At 34.6% G+C, this 16304-nt stretch overlaps 5 protein-coding genes across 6 annotated transcripts in view; 1 reads left to right on the top strand and 4 right to left on the bottom strand.

Annotated features, from left to right (window-relative positions):
• LOC140963830 (large ribosomal subunit protein eL30-like) overlaps positions 1-16304 on the bottom strand; it is an 81628-nt gene that overhangs the window by 26073 nt on the left and 39251 nt on the right. The gene's annotated exons all lie outside the window — the stretch shown is intronic.
• Positions 954-1922, top strand: LOC140965101 (heavy metal-associated isoprenylated plant protein 23). Its single transcript, XM_073425158.1, has 2 exons — positions 954-1323; positions 1551-1922. The coding sequence occupies exons 1-2, from the start codon at positions 1161-1163 to the stop codon at positions 1844-1846; spliced, it is 459 nt and encodes a 152-aa protein (XP_073281259.1). The 5' UTR covers positions 954-1160; the 3' UTR covers positions 1847-1922.
• Positions 3121-6074, bottom strand: LOC140963713 (photosynthetic NDH subunit of lumenal location 4, chloroplastic). The gene is made up of 5 exons (XM_073423091.1): positions 5625-6074; positions 5163-5255; positions 4061-4121; positions 3904-3972; positions 3121-3268 (listed from the first exon to the last, which is right to left on the bottom strand). Exons 1-5 carry the CDS (start codon positions 5916-5918, stop codon positions 3189-3191), a joined length of 597 nt encoding a protein of 198 aa, XP_073279192.1. The 5' UTR covers positions 5919-6074; the 3' UTR covers positions 3121-3188.
• On the bottom strand, positions 7945-10394 carry LOC140965018 (riboflavin synthase). 2 transcript variants are annotated; one of them, XM_073425049.1, is made up of 3 exons: positions 10123-10394; positions 8814-9571; positions 7945-7961 (listed from the first exon to the last, which is right to left on the bottom strand). In XM_073425049.1, the coding sequence occupies exons 1-2, from the start codon at positions 10213-10215 to the stop codon at positions 8822-8824; spliced, it is 843 nt and encodes a 280-aa protein (XP_073281150.1). In that variant the 5' UTR covers positions 10216-10394; the 3' UTR covers positions 7945-7961; positions 8814-8821. The 2 variants fall into 2 exon arrangements, with proteins under 2 accessions (XP_073281150.1, XP_073281148.1); XM_073425047.1 differs by lacking the exon at positions 7945-7961 and adding an exon at positions 8463-8649.
• On the bottom strand, positions 13777-16106 carry LOC140964654 (uncharacterized). Its single transcript, XM_073424521.1, has 5 exons — positions 15979-16106; positions 15446-15656; positions 15192-15289; positions 14305-14590; positions 13777-14062 (listed from the first exon to the last, which is right to left on the bottom strand). Exons 1-5 carry the CDS (start codon positions 16104-16106, stop codon positions 13964-13966), a joined length of 822 nt encoding a protein of 273 aa, XP_073280622.1. The 3' UTR covers positions 13777-13963.

Genomic DNA, 16304 nt, shown 5'->3' with positions numbered 1-16304 from the left:
TTTTAAATAAACTGGATACAAGGTTGGTTTGCTGTTGGTATATCGTTACTCGGAAATGTGGTTTTTTCACTAAGTCGTGTTTTTGTTTTGATCTTGTAGTTTGTTTGCTTGATGGTGTATTTGTTATGATCTACGATGAATGGTATAGCTATCTTCTCTTGTTGGGTTTTGATCAATACTGGCAAATAACTAAACTCCCTCTATTATTTGTGATGAAGATAATTAATTACTTATGCAGTGGACATCCATTTTCTTTCCATTAGATTCTGGATAATGATTTTTATTTCTAGATTAATAAAAAAAATTATTATTGGGGTATTTAGATCGATTTTGAAATTTTTTTAAAAAATATTATTAAAGGTGTTTTGGTTCAAAAGGTATTAGGTGTGACGCTTTAAAATCTCACTTTATTTACTTTTTCTTCAACTTTCTGTCATTTCTCCCACATTAAGTTATAAAAAAACACGCATCTGTCAACATGCATAAGATTCAAAATCCACATTTCCAACTAACTGTGTGTAAAAGACCCTTTTTCTTTTACCACAAGGGATGGGGGGTTGTCATAGGGTTCGAACCATGGTCTATCACCGTAAACGAAAAAGATTTGATTCATATTCGAACTCAAACCAAAATTATTTTGTCCAATAGTTCGTAAAAGCTTAAATATATATATATATATTTTTCGAGCTTTCCGGACTTATCGAGCTTCCGAACCTTTCTTCTTGAACCTAAATATCCGAACAATAGTTCGAATATCTCACGAATAGGTTTGAACATTTCGAACCGAAACCAAACTTAAACTTCATTTAAAATTTTCGAGCTTTTAATCGAGTTCGAACTCGAATAATTCAACCAAATTCGAGCCTTAAATTTATACTAATATTCGATTCGATTCGTTTACGCTTGTCACTCTATCAGATAGACGGGGAGAGGATTATGCTAAAAGAACCCTTCTAAGTTCTAAGCAGCGAGTTGTGTGAAACAAATAACTCAAAACCCATTTAAAGGAAACTTACGAGGATAGCTTTGGAAGCTTGTCTTGTTCTTTTGAGGGACTTTCTTACAAAATTATTATTACATAACCCTTCTCCCATCTTCAAAAGAAGCTTCTAAGTTTGAAAAACTAGTCGAAGCCATTTTGCAAAGGAAAGGAGGAGGAAATGGGTGTTGCAGAGGCTCTGGAGTACATCTGTGAGCTGATGAGCAATGGAAGCAAACACAAGAAAAGTAAGAAGAAACAGTTCCAAACAGTTGATCTCAAAATCAGAATGGACTGTGATGGCTGTGAGCTTAAAGTCCACAAAGCTTTAGTTTCCTTAAGTGGTAATGCACTTTTTCCATATCATATATATTCCCTCCGCCATCAAAAGGACCTTCAAATTTCACGTTTCTTTTAATTACTATTCATCATCTCAATGTTCAGATTGTGGACACCTCAACTGAAAACAGTTTTTACATAACATTATCTGTCAGAAATTTATGTTGCCTTAATTACTCTCTATAAACCCATCTCGAGTCCCGTTTACACTTAATCGCGTTTGCGCATGTAGGAGTGAAATCGGTGGAGATTGACAGGAAACAACAAAAGGTGACAGTAACAGGATATGTAGAGCAAAACAAAGTGTTGAAGAAGGCAAAATCAACAGGAAAGAAGGCTGAAATATGGCCATATGTGCCTTATAATCTGGTGGCTCATCCCTATTCTCTCCAGGCTTATGACAAGAAGGCACCCCCTGGATTTGTCAGGAAACAAGACACCACCACAAGTACTGCCACCGCGGCACTTGAGGATCCTTACATCGCTATTTTTAGCGACGACAATCCAAATGCCTGCTCTATCATGTAATCAGGATTTTGAAACTATGTATAGGTTGCCGTTGTTCTTATAATTATGATTCAATGGTTATCAAGTGTTTCATGCACAGTATGTAGAATAATTCAGTTAACCATTATACGATTTCTAGTTTAGATTTTAGAAAAGGATATCTCAGTTTAAAACTTCGATCCACATAAACTAAAGTGATGGAGCCAACTAACAAATTATAAAGTAAATAGTTATGCCAATGTATTGAAGTTGAATCCTCAGTGCTCGAAAAAGCTAAAAAAGCAAATGCAAGTAAAGCATACCCCTTTTGCTGAACATCAAAATAAGTATACAATGTAAAACAAATTAAAGAACAATCTGTAGTCTCCCACAAGGGAGTTCAAAAGTCTGCAAATCATAAACCTCGTAGGAAACCTGAAATTCACGGATTTCGATTATAGTTTTATTTTTAACAATGAAACAATTCATGAAATCTTAAATTCAAACTTTACTTATTTACACATTAGTTACAATAAAATAGAATGAATTTCGAATTTCTCTATTATTAGGTGAACTTGATCATCTTAATTAACATAAAACATTATATAAACATACAAGAGTGGATCTGAAGTTTATGCTCTTACTTATCTGAAACTGCAAAATAAATTTATATATATTTGAAATTTATCGATCCAAACACAACCATCTCCAAAATATAATTGATGACAGATGAATTTAGAATCCTCCTGGTGCCCCAATCAAACAAGGAATGATGCTTGCAAGATCCATGTTAATAGTGTGATATTATACTATCATAACTTCCAAATTTTCTCTAACATTTTACTAATCTTTATCCTTGTTTGATGGATTTATAATATTAAAAGTAGTTGGTGATTATAATTAACTATATATAATTAACTATGAATTTTTCATTACTTATATTTAATTTTGGAGTTGCTCAAAATTAATAATTTGAGTACATCTTTTAAATTTCTCACGTTAGTTCAAATATATGATTACAAATTATCTGAGCGACTAAAATATAAGCATAACTAAACTTTAGTTTTAGTTGCTATAGCTAATGAGAGTTTAGCAAGTAATTAAAACCCAATCGGTATTATATCTTTAATTTGTAATTTTAGTAAAATAATCTTTTATTAGTTTAAATTGTTTACTGTGTGTATTATGCTCATAAAATAGAAGATGAAGTAAATTGACGTTATTTATGATGCATGACGTCATTTTTTTGTATAACATTTAATTATATCATCATATTTCACTTAAAAGATATTAGCCAAAATATTTTCTGTGACCCATTAGTATGGAACTCACTCTATTGTATGCTTAGGTTCCTTTACAGTGTTTACATTAAATTTTCAGCTCTTCATTTCCGGTTTCCCTTGTAAATTTCGACAAAATTGACGTCATATACAAGTGTAGCATTTCCAGGTATGTTGCAGTCCCCTGCATCATGAACAAAAGACCCTCAGAAATTAGATAACCGCAACGAAAAAACAACGGACCAGTGCCTTTTTATGTCTGAGTTACCATGCATGAAAGAGCATATGTAAACCTCAAAGTGTGCAATCCCAAGGCAAGGGTTATTTTAGCAAGATGCTCATGTTCAATTAATATGTCCAGGACCATTGAAACTGATAGTAGGATTCTGATATCGATCTAATGAAAACATGTTTCCCTAACAGGCACCACCGTTTTGAATCATGGGATGAGATTATAAGGATCTATGATATGGGGATAAATAAACCGAAAATATAGATGATATAATTATTATGAACTCCATATTATTGTAAAAATTTGAGTCGACGAGGGATGAGACAAAGACGCTAAGTCTTATCCTTCTCACTAAATGGTGCCGAGAGGATTTTGAAATATTCACATGCCAACGTTATTTCGGAGAAGTCCTTCAGTCATGTCTTTAAGGTGATTTGAAAAGGAAACAGTTATGACTAATGGTCAAGGAGAGCTAATTACTATTCATCCAAACATTTGGAACAAGTAGTTATCCTAATGTCCAACTTCAAATGCATTTCAGTATCACAAATAATGCTTCCAGTAGACAAACAACTATTTATTCGCACCTGAAAAGCAGCCCGCGGGTTCAGGTCCATATGCTAAATGAGGAGGGATGTAAAGTTTCCGTTTTCCACCTGAGTGAAAAATTCAAAAAAGGAAAATCCAATAGAACACCCTGTTGAAGAAGTTGGTAGGAAGGCTTATAATCTATCTGCATCTTACCAACATGCATTGGCGGCACACCTCCACCTCCCAAGATGCCCTGATCCAATCCTTTAATGACCTGGATGGAGAAAACAATGACACACTGATGAAGACATGCATCAGATCAATATGCAGTAGTACTTTGCATTTGCAGGCATATTACAATCTCAGTCAGAGCTAGTCAATCATGGACTCAATCATTATTTTTTCTCTCTTTGAGCTGCAATTGTACCATTATGAATCTGATAAAAACTGACAAATCTCTGTTGAGGAGCAACATCCATTTTGAGAAAGATAATAGCTCTGCACATTTTATCACATCCTTAAGCATCCAACATAGCTCAATTTGTGAATGACACATCTTAATCTTAATCAGCAAATAATTTTTTTTTTCATTCAAACTTTGAGATCTGAATTAAAATACCTAGCCCGTCGTATCATTCAATATTTCACCCCTATACGCAAACTTGAATCACCTCTAAAGTTCTGAAAAACTTGGTCACACGAGTTAACCTAGCCTCTAATTACTTTTTACTGTACCCAAGAAGACTTTACGTTAAACTACCCTCATTGTGTCAACAGGGTCTCTCCAAAATTCCCGAAACATTACGTATCTTGATTTCGTGACCACCAACACCTATAGCTTGGGGGTTGTTTATCAAACATACGGACTCATACCGTCCTCTATCCTGATTTGAAATTGGATTTGACATGGTGAAATTATTTCATGAAAGGGGTATCATATCAGTAATGATAAGCACATTTAATCAATCAGAAAAAGTAGACCCAAGCTCAGTTCAACACTTGTTATGCACCAAAACAACTGTCGAAGACTTGGAAACATGACATAGTCCGTAGGCTTGTCAATATAACTCGACCTAAAATAGAACTTATATATTGTCCTCCAACTTGTGCTCTAGATCAACTTCCTTTCTTGTACTCGTGAATCACTCAAATAATTTAAAATGTATGAAGATAAATAGTGGATCAAATCTCTTGAACTAACATTTCTACATCTGATCTGCTCTTCTCACCTACTCCATATTGTTCTTCGCATAACGATTCATACAAGTCGGTACATGAATTGCAAATAAAACAATAGTGAGAAAGCAAAAATAACCTTGCCCATGCCAAGACGCATAGTAAGGGGTCTGGCACGTTTATAAGTACTGTCAAATACTATATCATCTGCAAATCTTGCAGTGTAGTGGATCTGCATAAGCAAAAAATAAGAAAGAATGATAAAAACAAGTTAGCAACTTAATGGCAAAATTTTCAAATAACATTCTAACCAGGTAAGGTACATATAACATAATAAGCATTTTTCCATTCATCTGTCCACCACATCCAGTTTTGCCTTCCTTGTTAATCCAGTCCAGTCTCTGACTGGTTTTTTTATCTGGGGAAGATATGTTGAAACCAACGACACTCGAAAGAGGCATATAAAAATTACTCATCAAACAATCACCATTAACTAAAATGCTCTGCTTTGTTCATTATAATACAATCATGTAACTCATTAGGACTTTCCTCTGTGTCAGTATGTACAATCCAGAGAATGAGATGATGAAAACTAACTCACATTGATAAGCTCCGCAAAAGGAACCTCCTCTCCGGACCCAACAGCCACATCGCAGTAACCGAGCCCGGAACGCACGAAATTAAACTCACAAGAAGGCTCAGAAACAGTGGCGAAGTACTGAATCCTGGTGGCATCAGCCTCCAAAGGGGTGGTAGCAGCCAACAGCCCGGCGGCGAATCCCATTACTTGCTTCTTCAAGTTAGTTACGGTAGAGGCTGAAGCAGTGGGTTTTAAAGCTCGGAAGGGCCGAAGTTTTGGAGCCAAGATTGTTAACTGGGAGGCGGCTACCGCCATGCCTACACTACTGTGGAGCAGGAACTGGAAATTGGGAGAATTTTCCTTGTTATCTGGAACTTGTGGGCTGTATGGAATTCAATGGATAATGCATCTTTATCGAAAGCTTTACGTTCTTGCCAACGATCGTTTCTTATGGCGACTCAAATAAGTAGAGGGATAAGGTAAATATCGCACATGTTAATTGTGTTCACCAAGCTTAAATATTAAAATAAATTCCGATGAGATATCTTGTTAGTCAATTCTATGCAATAATTTCTCGCGTCGAAAAAATAATTAAAAATATTATTTTTATTATATGTATAAATCAAATTGATTTGTATCATATTTTAAAAAAATTTATCAGACCGTTTCGCTGATCAATTTTATGAGATATATTTTATGATCCGAACTATGAAAAATATTATTTTTTATATCAAAAACATTTGTTTCACTATAAATATAAATAAAATGAACCCGTCTCAATGAAGACCTACAACTAATTAAATATTTTACAATTGTTAAAAACTCACCACTAAGATATAAATACATAAAAACTTAGATTCTAATTTATATTATTAATTGCATTATTGATGATGTCTAATACACACCATCATAACTTCTCAATTTATTGAGGTTGAGAATAAGGTTACTAATCTAGTTTTTATCCAATCCTATCATACATTTATTTGAAAATCATTCAAATAAAAAAAAGAAGAAGACAATATTACACTTAATATATTTACTTTATCCATTTAAAAAATAATGTTTAATCAATCAAACAAAACAATTTTTATTTATTCACCATCTACTCAATAAAACCAAATAATTCTTATTTATTCATTATCTACTACGATAATTCCAATTTTTTTTTTCTCACATTCACCTGCTAATCTTTATTTGGTGGATTTATAATTTTAATTAAATAGTAACAGTGGGCCATTGTAATGATTAACGTTTATTAGAACTTTAAAATTTTATACAATTTTGAGCTTTCAATTTTTTTGGTAAAGTAAAATATTAATTCAAATAATTATAAATATATTAAATATCAAGGAAAAATAATTATATATCACGAAATTGAAGTATAAGTTTAATAATAATTAATACTTTAACATATACTAATAAATTATCCCTACAATTTATAATGATTGTGGTGATTTATGTCATACGTTGATTTTAAAAATAGTCTTTTGTCAATTAATATCCTTTGTAATACTATTAAATCTTTTTTTTCTTCTCTATGTACTTTTGTAGAGTAGGTCTTTTGTGAGACGGACTTACGAATCTTTATCTGTGATACAGGTCAACCCTATCAATATTAACAATAAAAAGTAATACTTTTCATAGATGACCAAATAAGAGATCTGTCTCACAAAATACAACCCGTGAGACCATCTCACACAAGTTTTTGCTATTTTGTAAGTGTACTTTAAGAATTTGCAAACTTGTCCAAAAGGTCGAGGATTTGTTTACAGCAAATTCTCATAAAATCGAGGAGATACCAACAAGAAAGAGGTAAAAATGGAAACCACAAACAATGCCCTAATTTTTTAAAAAATGACTATGAACTTTTCTTCTTATAAATTTACAAGGAATTTTTTAAAAAAATTCAATAATTGTTTTTTTAAACTATGCAAACATTACAAAAAGTTTTTAAAAGAACCGTCACCGTTGGTAATAAATTAGTGCTTCCTCTGCATTGCAAGAACTCATACTTTGGAACACCCTTTGTTTAAAATTTTTTTAAAAAAAAACACACCAAACCTAAATTACATATTGCTACCTATCAAGATTCAGGCCACAGTTCATTTAAGAAAATTCGATGATGCTACCCACTAACCATTCGATTTTCTATGAAACTTCAAATCCACATCTTATATATGGTTACGATCATCATTATTGAAAGCCAACAAGGCGCATAGTTAGCACAAGTCGCAACGAGACTCAGCCTACATATCCCAATATAAGCCAAGGCTAACCCCCTTAGATGAACATCGCAATTGAAGCCCTCACTTTGGTGCTCTTTAAAGGCTCAAAACTCTTTTTAAACACGTCTTAAATCTAGGGACAGTGAATTCAAGCATAATTACAAGACGAGAGTCATTATTTTCACCTAATATACTAATAAGTTTTTATCTCATGGTTGTTCAATAGTTTGTTCCATATATGGTTGGTTATATACCAACGTTTTTTTTCATAATTTAAATTCTACAACACTACCCCTTCAATGGCCTCACTTTAAATGTTTGATTTATTTCTTTTATAAAATGGAATAACATCAAAGGCTTCCTTCCAAACATTTACAAACATGATTTTAACACATCAAAATTCTAAAACTCTCCTTTACTGATTGTGATCATACCAAAATTTGAGGCATAGATTTGTAGCTGTTACGCTAGCAAACTTTGGCAAGTGTGCATAAAAATGGTTAAAACTCCTTGTCCTACAGACTGTCCAAGAGGGAAGGGGATTGCAGTCGTAACATTTTATCCCTGTTAGTGCGCTCGAGAAAAGCAGTATAGTTTCAGTGTTTTCATCTGCCCTTAAGCCAAGCACGATATATGCATAGATAGCATACACTATTAATCAATAAGCACAATGTATTTCAACAACTCAGTTGTAAGTTGTAACCTTCAGTTTCCACCAGAAGAGTCCCATTCCACTACAATTTCCACGATTTTTCCCAGCACTTTCATCCAGATGACTTTTTGAAACTTCAATCTCAAGTGAACACCATATGTTCTCGAATCTAAATCAAAGTTCAATAATATACATTGAATATTTTCAATGTGTCATAACCCCACAAACATGCCAACAAGACTAATGATAATGAAAAACAAATATTATCAAAACCCACGGATATCACATCATCTCATCAACAAATGAAACATGGATAGCCGAAAATGTGTTTACCTTGTAACTTATGAAGATTTAATAGAATCAACAAACCCGCTACTGAGTAGCCTCTCAACATATTTCCCCAATATATCCACCTCCAAATTCACCTTCTGACCAACTTCCTTCAAAGGGATCACAACTTTCTGTTGAGTGTATGCCACAAGCATGAAATTGAAGCAACCTTCATCATCGAACACATCAACCACAGTCAAGCTAGTCCCATCTACAGCAATGAATCCCTTAGGCACAATGTACTTCAACAACTCATTTGTAACCTTCACTTTCACCCACAGAGAGTCCCCTTCCGCCACCTTTTCCACGATTTCCCCGGTACCATCTACGTGTCCCTGCACAAAATGACCCCCCATTCTGCTACTAGGACTCAGAGCCCTCTCAAGATTTACCAGAGACCCACTTCCCAATTCACCCAATGAAGTCTTTCTTAACGTCTCCGGGGACAATCCGACCGAGAATTCAGATGACACAGTGTCGAATTCTGTAACAGTCAAGCAAGTGCCATTGACTGAGATGCTGTCTCCCAAGTGGACATCCTCAAGAATGGTTTTTGCCAGGATCTTCATCGTAAAGCTGTTGTTGTGGTCAAAACCCAGTTGCTCAACTTTTCCAATTTCTTCAACTATTCCTGTGAAAAGGGATTGAATCTGGTTGGAGCGAAAATTAGGCTGCTGGGGTTTTAAGGGTTTCATAAATATGGATGAAAGTGGGGGAGGGGAAAGCCTCAGAGAAGAATGAAAGGAGAGCTTGCGTTGGAGCTGCAGAGGCAAAAGGATTAGTCATAAGCATACACGGAAATTTATATTTTTTTGATAAAAAAGTTACATAATACTTAATAATTTGTCAATATCATCACAATTTGTTTTCTACCGACGAGTCACACAATAAATTAGATAAAGTTTTACGTTTTCTACTCCCATTTAAGAAATAACACTTCTGTGAGAAGCAACCAGAGTCTCCATGAATCACAATTCTCCACCCCCATCAAATCTGGGCGTCCGCCCAGCGTTACTGAATTCTAGTTACTTTTCATTTTTTTGGAAACGATCCTAAGGATTAATAGAAGTTATCAAGTCCATTTAAATCCAAATCTCAGTATAGCTCGAAACTACTTGGCAATTAACAAGACATTAACTAAGATCGACGAAACCAATTAGATAATAAACAAAAAAAAAAAACACTTCGAAAACCAATTTATTCCTCCAATGTAAATGAACTGCGGGTTACCGGACAGAACCCATGTTTTCTTTCGAAATAAATATGTGCATCCTGAAAATTTGTGCGAAAATACAACTAAAAAACCAGCTACCTCACGAGGAAAGTGAATTTTGCAGGAAGAAGTGGAGATGGCGGTTGCAGAAGCAGCAACGACAGAGGCTGCGTAAATGCCTGATTTCATCATAACTTCGTTTGCTTCCCTGCTGAAATTGATCGATAAAAGCGAAAATCAAAAGTGAAAAATAAAAATGAGGAATATTTTGTTTGGGCGAAGATTGATGACGGGGGCAGAATTTAGGGAAGTTTGGTGAGAGTGAGCTGAAAATGAATCAGGAAGAGTGTGTGGGTCAAATATACAACTAATGAACTAATTACCGGTCCATTGCCTTTTCTCAGACATTTCAAAAACTGATGGAACATGTCGAGTCAATTTTTGAAAAATTTATGATCTGATTTCACTCAAAAAAAATATTTTATTTATTTTTATGATCAAATATTTTTTTTATTATTGTAAATCACGAATATAAATTTGTGACGTCTATTCCTCGAGCTTTGCTTATTATACATAAAAAGATGACAGTTTCAGATTCTCAAATAATTTTTTTTATACTTTTTTATAATTATCACTCGAATCAGTAACGAAGATATCACTACTGAGGGAAATTTAGACCCACTTGATATTGATTCTGATAAAACTTTTGCCCCAATGGCAAATGCGACTTTTGTACGGGCTCTGATTCTTTCCTTTCGTGCTTGGACCATATCGAGAACCCCCATTTTTGTTCCATTTATCAGTGTCCTGCTTCAAGCCTTCATTCTTACTGCCTCTTTCGATGAGAAGTTCCATTCCTTTTTCTAAAATGACTGATTGGTCTGCTTATCAAACGTACAAAGTGGACTGCAGTTTGGCTGACCTCCAGTAACCATTTTAACTTCTTTGTATTCGAACATAAAACTCATATGAAACGATATTAAAAATCAATTTTTTGAGACAAGTCTTCTAGCCGGCATACGTCTCACCGTTATATACCTGTGACACCATCTCTACTCGAAACTTGCGTTAAAAGGGAGACAGAGGAGGGATGAGTCCCAAAAGAACTCAATATGATTTTCTATATTCAAGCGGCTAACCGATCCATAGCCTCGACTCCCCAGAGGAGGGACGAATTCCAAAAGAACTCAATATGATTTTCTATATTCAAATGGAAAAATACATAAACAGGCCAAGATCATTCATACGAAAGGCTCATGCTTAAGAATCGGGGACACTGAGGGACTTCAGAAGCAATGCCTAGCTAATACTCCCGCGCAGATGATGCAAGGCCTAGCAAATACGCGATCAAGGGAATACGATGCCCAGCAAACATACACCCCTTCACAATCATATCATAAATCTAGGTTGATCCCTATACTCGCAAAATCTGTCTATCGTGATCACGCATACAATGCAACGAAACTGATGCAAGAGCACCATAAAGATTGATGATTTATTCATTCGGAGGAGAGTCACACTCGCGGGAGTTGGTGATGCTTTTATGTGGTTATTGACAGTTGTAGTTTTAGCTGTAGGGCCATTATAAAAGGAAATATCAACTTGTATAATGTATTTTTCTTTTTTACTGAGACAGAAATTTGCTCACCAATAAAGAATCTGGAAGTCATTGTTTCTGTCAAGAGATTTGAATTCTCATTGACTGATTATAAAATCAAAATATACAACAAGTGGTATCAAGAAACAGGTTGATTCAAGAATGGCGTCAACGAAATTCGACTTCCATAAATTCTCAGGAGCCGACTTTATCCTTTGGCGAATCAAGATGAAGGTTCTATAGGTACATCAGGGATTGACAGATGCAATAAACAAAGAAGCCATAGCCATCAACAGTGATTCAAAGAAACTGGCTGGGTTGATTTGAAGGCTCACACTGCAATTTCAGTGAGTTTAGGGGATGGATTTCTTCGTGAGGTTGGTGAAGAGGGAACAACAATGGAAGAGTACTGGAACAAACACGAGAGTTTGTATCTTAAGAAGTCTCTAGCAAACAGACTTGATCTCAAAAAATGATCATATTCAATCAATATGGAAGAAGGAAATGAGTTAAAAAAGCATATAGATGATTTCAGCAAGATCAACCATCTCAAGAATATTGACATTAAAATTGAGGAAGAGGATCATAGGATTGTTTGCTGGGTCTTTGTTAGCCTGATAAGTATATAAATCTTTCCATGCACAATTCGACTTTTGTGCCTCAAACTGCCAACAAAGCCATTGGAAAGTTCGTAGCAGCGTCTTTTTGTGGGTTTATTATTATATTTAATAAATAAATTCTTGACTGGTGATCTAGGAAGACATATAACACGCAAAATCAAAAGGAATTGCCCAGTGGAGATGCATATGTTGAAACTGATGGATAAGAATTTGTTGATTTTATACTAGCTAGCTGCATACACTGAATCTAATGAAAATTGGATTATGGTGTTCTTTCCATGTGTGCCCAAATCGAGACTGGTTCTATGATTTCTGAGAAGTTGAAGAAGTCACTGTATACTTTGGAAATAATAAGGCATGCAAAGTCATGGGAATAAGTAACATCAAATCGAAGATGAAAGATGGATGCCTTAGTATGATTACGTCTGTAAGATATATTCCAGTCTAAAAAAGGAACCTCGTATCAGTTGGTATGTTGGATACAAATGATTTAAGTGTTAAGATTGAAGAAGGAACCATGAAGGTGTTAAAGGGATCCTTAGTCATCAAGGAAAGATCAAACAACATGGTCTCTATGACTCTATATGCTTCAAAGAGAAACTTTCGTTGGCTCAATGGACTCCACAGTTGAAGCCAAGGACAGAACCCGATCGTGGCACAATAAGTTAGGTCATGTCAGTGAGAGAGGCCTTCAAGAACTGAACTAACAAAATCTTCTGTGCATTAGGATTATGTGAAGAGTGTGTATTTGGTAAGAGTTGTAGGGTGAAGTTTAAACCATCAACTGTAATGAGCAACAATATCCTGGACCAAATACTCAGATCTGTGGGGACCCTACAGGGTACAATCCAGAGGTGGTTCAAGATGCTTCAATTCATGTTAATGATTGATGATCAGTCCAGAAACTTTTGGATCATGCCACTGAAGAGCAAGGATCAAGTTTTTCAAGCTTTTAAGGACTGAAAAGTATTGGTTGAAACCCAAATAGGAAAGAAAGTAAAGAAACTTCGCACTGATAATGTGCTCGGATTTTGTTCAAAGCATTTCAATAAATATTTTCAAAGATAGGGCATTGCAAGACACTTAACGGTGGCTGGAACACCCATCCTCTAAAGAATGAGATGCATGTTGTCAAAGGCATCTCTACCTTAAGTTTTCTGGGCAGAGGCAACCAAAACAGCATGTTGCGTCCTTATCAATAGGTGCCCATCCTCAGCCATAAATTTCAAAACCGCACAAAAAATGAGTGGGAGTTATAGACTACTCAAGGTTGAAAATCTTTTAAACTGTTTCGATTTTTCTGCCCATTAGAGACAACTATATTATTAGATCCAACATGATGTGAAGAGATAATTGAAGTGTAAGCCCGAGATCCTGAAGTACCGACACGAGCTGGGGGCCGAGCTATGGACCATATTGTCATAATAACTAGGTCGTTTATAACTATCATGAAAACTATGAAAACGACATTAACATAAAATTCAATATATATAATAATAATTCCCTTCAAAAACATGAATATAAAATAAAGGCCTTTGTAAATGTGAGTCTCATGGATAAAAGAAAAGAGTATGTAGCAATATTCTCGACGACTATGATGATTCGATGTAATAATTATATAAAATGTTATTAGATATTAGTACTAATTTAATTTGTAATTTATCAAGCTAGAAGAAGCAAGAATAATATCCGATCAATTGCGGCCTCGTTATGTAGTAAAATCTCAGAAGTTAATGTTGTCGTCCAGCAGGAAGTCCTCCCACTCCCATTGTCCACTCTTCAAGTTTTTCGATGTCCCCAATGAACCCTCCCCTAAATTATCCTGTAAAAACGACATACAATGCAATGAAACTTTAGTTGTAGTGAAAGTAGCCACTTTGGGAAAGAGGCTACTATTAAGAATGTCTCTATTAAAGATCATGAGATTAATGAGTCCCATTCAACAAATGCTGATCGGATTGAACATCATCTAAAATGGCTGGCTATTGTGAACGTTCTTGCGACGAAACAAAAGAGAACACTACAAGAATATATCATCAGATTTAATTATGAGCATTGTTTTACCTCAGTTGGATGAACTTGGAATGGGGCCATGGATTGATGAGTGCCTTTGGCTATGCCATAACAGTTAAAAGTACTGTTGGAGTAGTTTGCATCACCACCACTACTCACACTACTGATATTGTTGTTCGAGAAATGGCTTGTGTTGTCTTCTCCTTGCATGTTAGCCAATTCGGTCCACTTGAGATTTTCATATTGTAGGTCATGATTTTGATCCATTCCATCACATAGAATTTGTGGGGTTTCCACAATGCTACCATTGGTGGGCACAGTTGTGATAGACGTAAATCTATTGAGAAGAAGATTGAATTCAAGTTTAAAAAACAAGAATTGGTTATTTCATTAGGAAATATTATCAGAATATGATTTGTCCCCTCTAAAATTTAAAATTTTAGGGCTATATATTCTCCCCCGCATGCGGCATCTCAACGCAAAAAATCTTGACTCTAGGAGGATGTGTATTTAGTGTATCAAAATTATATTTTATGCAATCCATACATCACGTTTCAAAATTGAAATTTTCTTGATCTGCACCATCTCCATGAATCTCAGATATATTAATCAATTTAGTGATCGAAAATATTAGCTTATAGGTAGATGATTATCCAAGTCAATATGTGCAACTCTTGGAAAGAAACTATATTCAACTGATGTGGGATATGTTAACACATTCACACTCAGGAATGAATCCTACTATGGACAGTCCAATACATAAAGGTGAACATTTGCTTTTATACTGTGTTAAGATTGAGACTATGACCTAAATCAACCCCAAAAACTAACTCAAAGGGGGAGGATTGTCCTAGTCTATATATACAACTCCTAGAAATTCCATCCAACCGACGTGAAACATCTTAACAATAATGATACCCAAATAGTAAACAATTTACCTTGGAGCTGGTTGCTGTGTGTTTCCCAATTCATCTGAATTAACATTGTTTATTTGATTATGAAAGTTGAGTAGCGTTTGATCCATCGCCAGTGATTGCTGCAATATGATTTCATTCAATCTTTAATACATGTAAATGTTTTTTAGAATCTATAAATAAATTCATACATATGCATTATATATATAATATACATATAGGTGTCTAAACTAAGGATTATCTTTTTGGTATATATATATACATACATACATACACACCTGATGTGGAATCACAGATGATGGGATTGGAGCATGGAAGGAGGTCGAAAAAATCCCGGAATTCGATTCAAAGATGGACAGAGAATCCTGGATTGGAAGCGTCGATACAATATTATTCGATGACCCTTGTTGATCATTGAAAATATGATTTGGTGTGGGGTTTGGTTGATCAAGTAATAGGTCTTTAAATATGTTCTCCCGAACTCTTGCACTGTGGAAAATTAATTAACATGAAGAAATTGATTATTGCCAACCATGAAAATTAATAGCTACTAATAGCAAACTAGCTAATGAGAAATTAATAAATCATTACTATAATACATATATATACAATTTTGATATCTTGTCCACCAACTGTGCACACCTCTATATTTAATTTTCATATATAAAACTTCAAATATATATAATCTTCATGTAAAAATTAGAATGTATCGAGGGAGAAATTAGTTTAATTTTCATATATAAAACTTCAAATATATATAATCTTCATGTAAAAATTAGAACGAAACGAGGGAGAAATTAGTTATACTAACCTATACGGACTTATCCAAGGATCAAGATGCATCAGAATCTGTCCGGCAGAATTAGGGTTTTCTTTGGTTGAACCCAATTCATTTTCACTGAAATTATATGAATACGGGACTCCAAATTGGCTCCCCATCTCCTCCTGTTGTCCTATCTAATTAATCACACATACCCCAAGTATGTCAATTAATTAACTTAGGCATAATCTTTAACAAAAATAAAGTAGAAAATATTTTTTTTATTATGAAGTATATATATGACTTTCTAGATTTTTTTCCATTAAAACAATGAGCAATTTGTATGTAAGAAGCCCAAAAACTTTTTTTTTTTTTTT

This window comes from Primulina huaijiensis, chromosome 18 (assembly GCF_012295235.1).
Source record: "Primulina huaijiensis isolate GDHJ02 chromosome 18, ASM1229523v2, whole genome shotgun sequence".
Lineage (NCBI taxonomy): Eukaryota > Viridiplantae > Streptophyta > Magnoliopsida > Lamiales > Gesneriaceae > Primulina > Primulina huaijiensis.
Note: the sequence above shows the minus strand (reverse complement) of the source record. Positions and strands in the feature narration are given on the sequence as shown.

What these genes read in the sequence shown, in the direction of transcription:
- LOC140965101 (XM_073425158.1), top strand. Translation starts at nt 1,161, where the DNA reads ATGGGTGTTGCAGAGGCTCTGGAGTACATCTGTGAGCTGATGAGCAAT. An exon ending in AGCTTTAGTTTCCTTAAGTG is followed by an intron (nt 1,324 to 1,550) that starts GTAATGCACTTT and finishes TTGCGCATGTAG; the next exon opens with GAGTGAAATCGGTGGAGATT.
- LOC140964654 (XM_073424521.1), bottom strand. Translation starts at nt 16,106, where the DNA reads ATGGGGAGCCAATTTGGAGTCCCGTATTCATATAATTTCAGTGAAAAT. An exon ending in CCTTGGATAAGTCCGTATAG is followed by an intron (nt 15,657 to 15,978) that starts GTTAGTATAACT and finishes AATTTTCCACAG; the next exon opens with TGCAAGAGTTCGGGAGAACA. An exon ending in TCCAAGTTCATCCAACTGAG is followed by an intron (nt 14,063 to 14,304) that starts GTAAAACAATGC and finishes TCGTTTTTACAG; the next exon opens with GATAATTTAGGGGAGGGTTC.
- LOC140963713 (XM_073423091.1), bottom strand. Translation starts at nt 5,918, where the DNA reads ATGGCGGTAGCCGCCTCCCAGTTAACAATCTTGGCTCCAAAACTTCGG. An exon ending in CTTTTGCGGAGCTTATCAAT is followed by an intron (nt 5,256 to 5,624) that starts GTGAGTTAGTTT and finishes TTGCTTATGCAG; the next exon opens with ATCCACTACACTGCAAGATT. An exon ending in TGTGCCGCCAATGCATGTTG is followed by an intron (nt 3,973 to 4,060) that starts GTAAGATGCAGA and finishes TTTTTCACTCAG; the next exon opens with GTGGAAAACGGAAACTTTAC.
- LOC140965018 (XM_073425049.1), bottom strand. Translation starts at nt 10,215, where the DNA reads ATGATGAAATCAGGCATTTACGCAGCCTCTGTCGTTGCTGCTTCTGCA. An exon ending in AAATTCACTTTCCTCGTGAG is followed by an intron (nt 9,572 to 10,122) that starts GTAGCTGGTTTT and finishes TTGCCTCTGCAG; the next exon opens with CTCCAACGCAAGCTCTCCTT.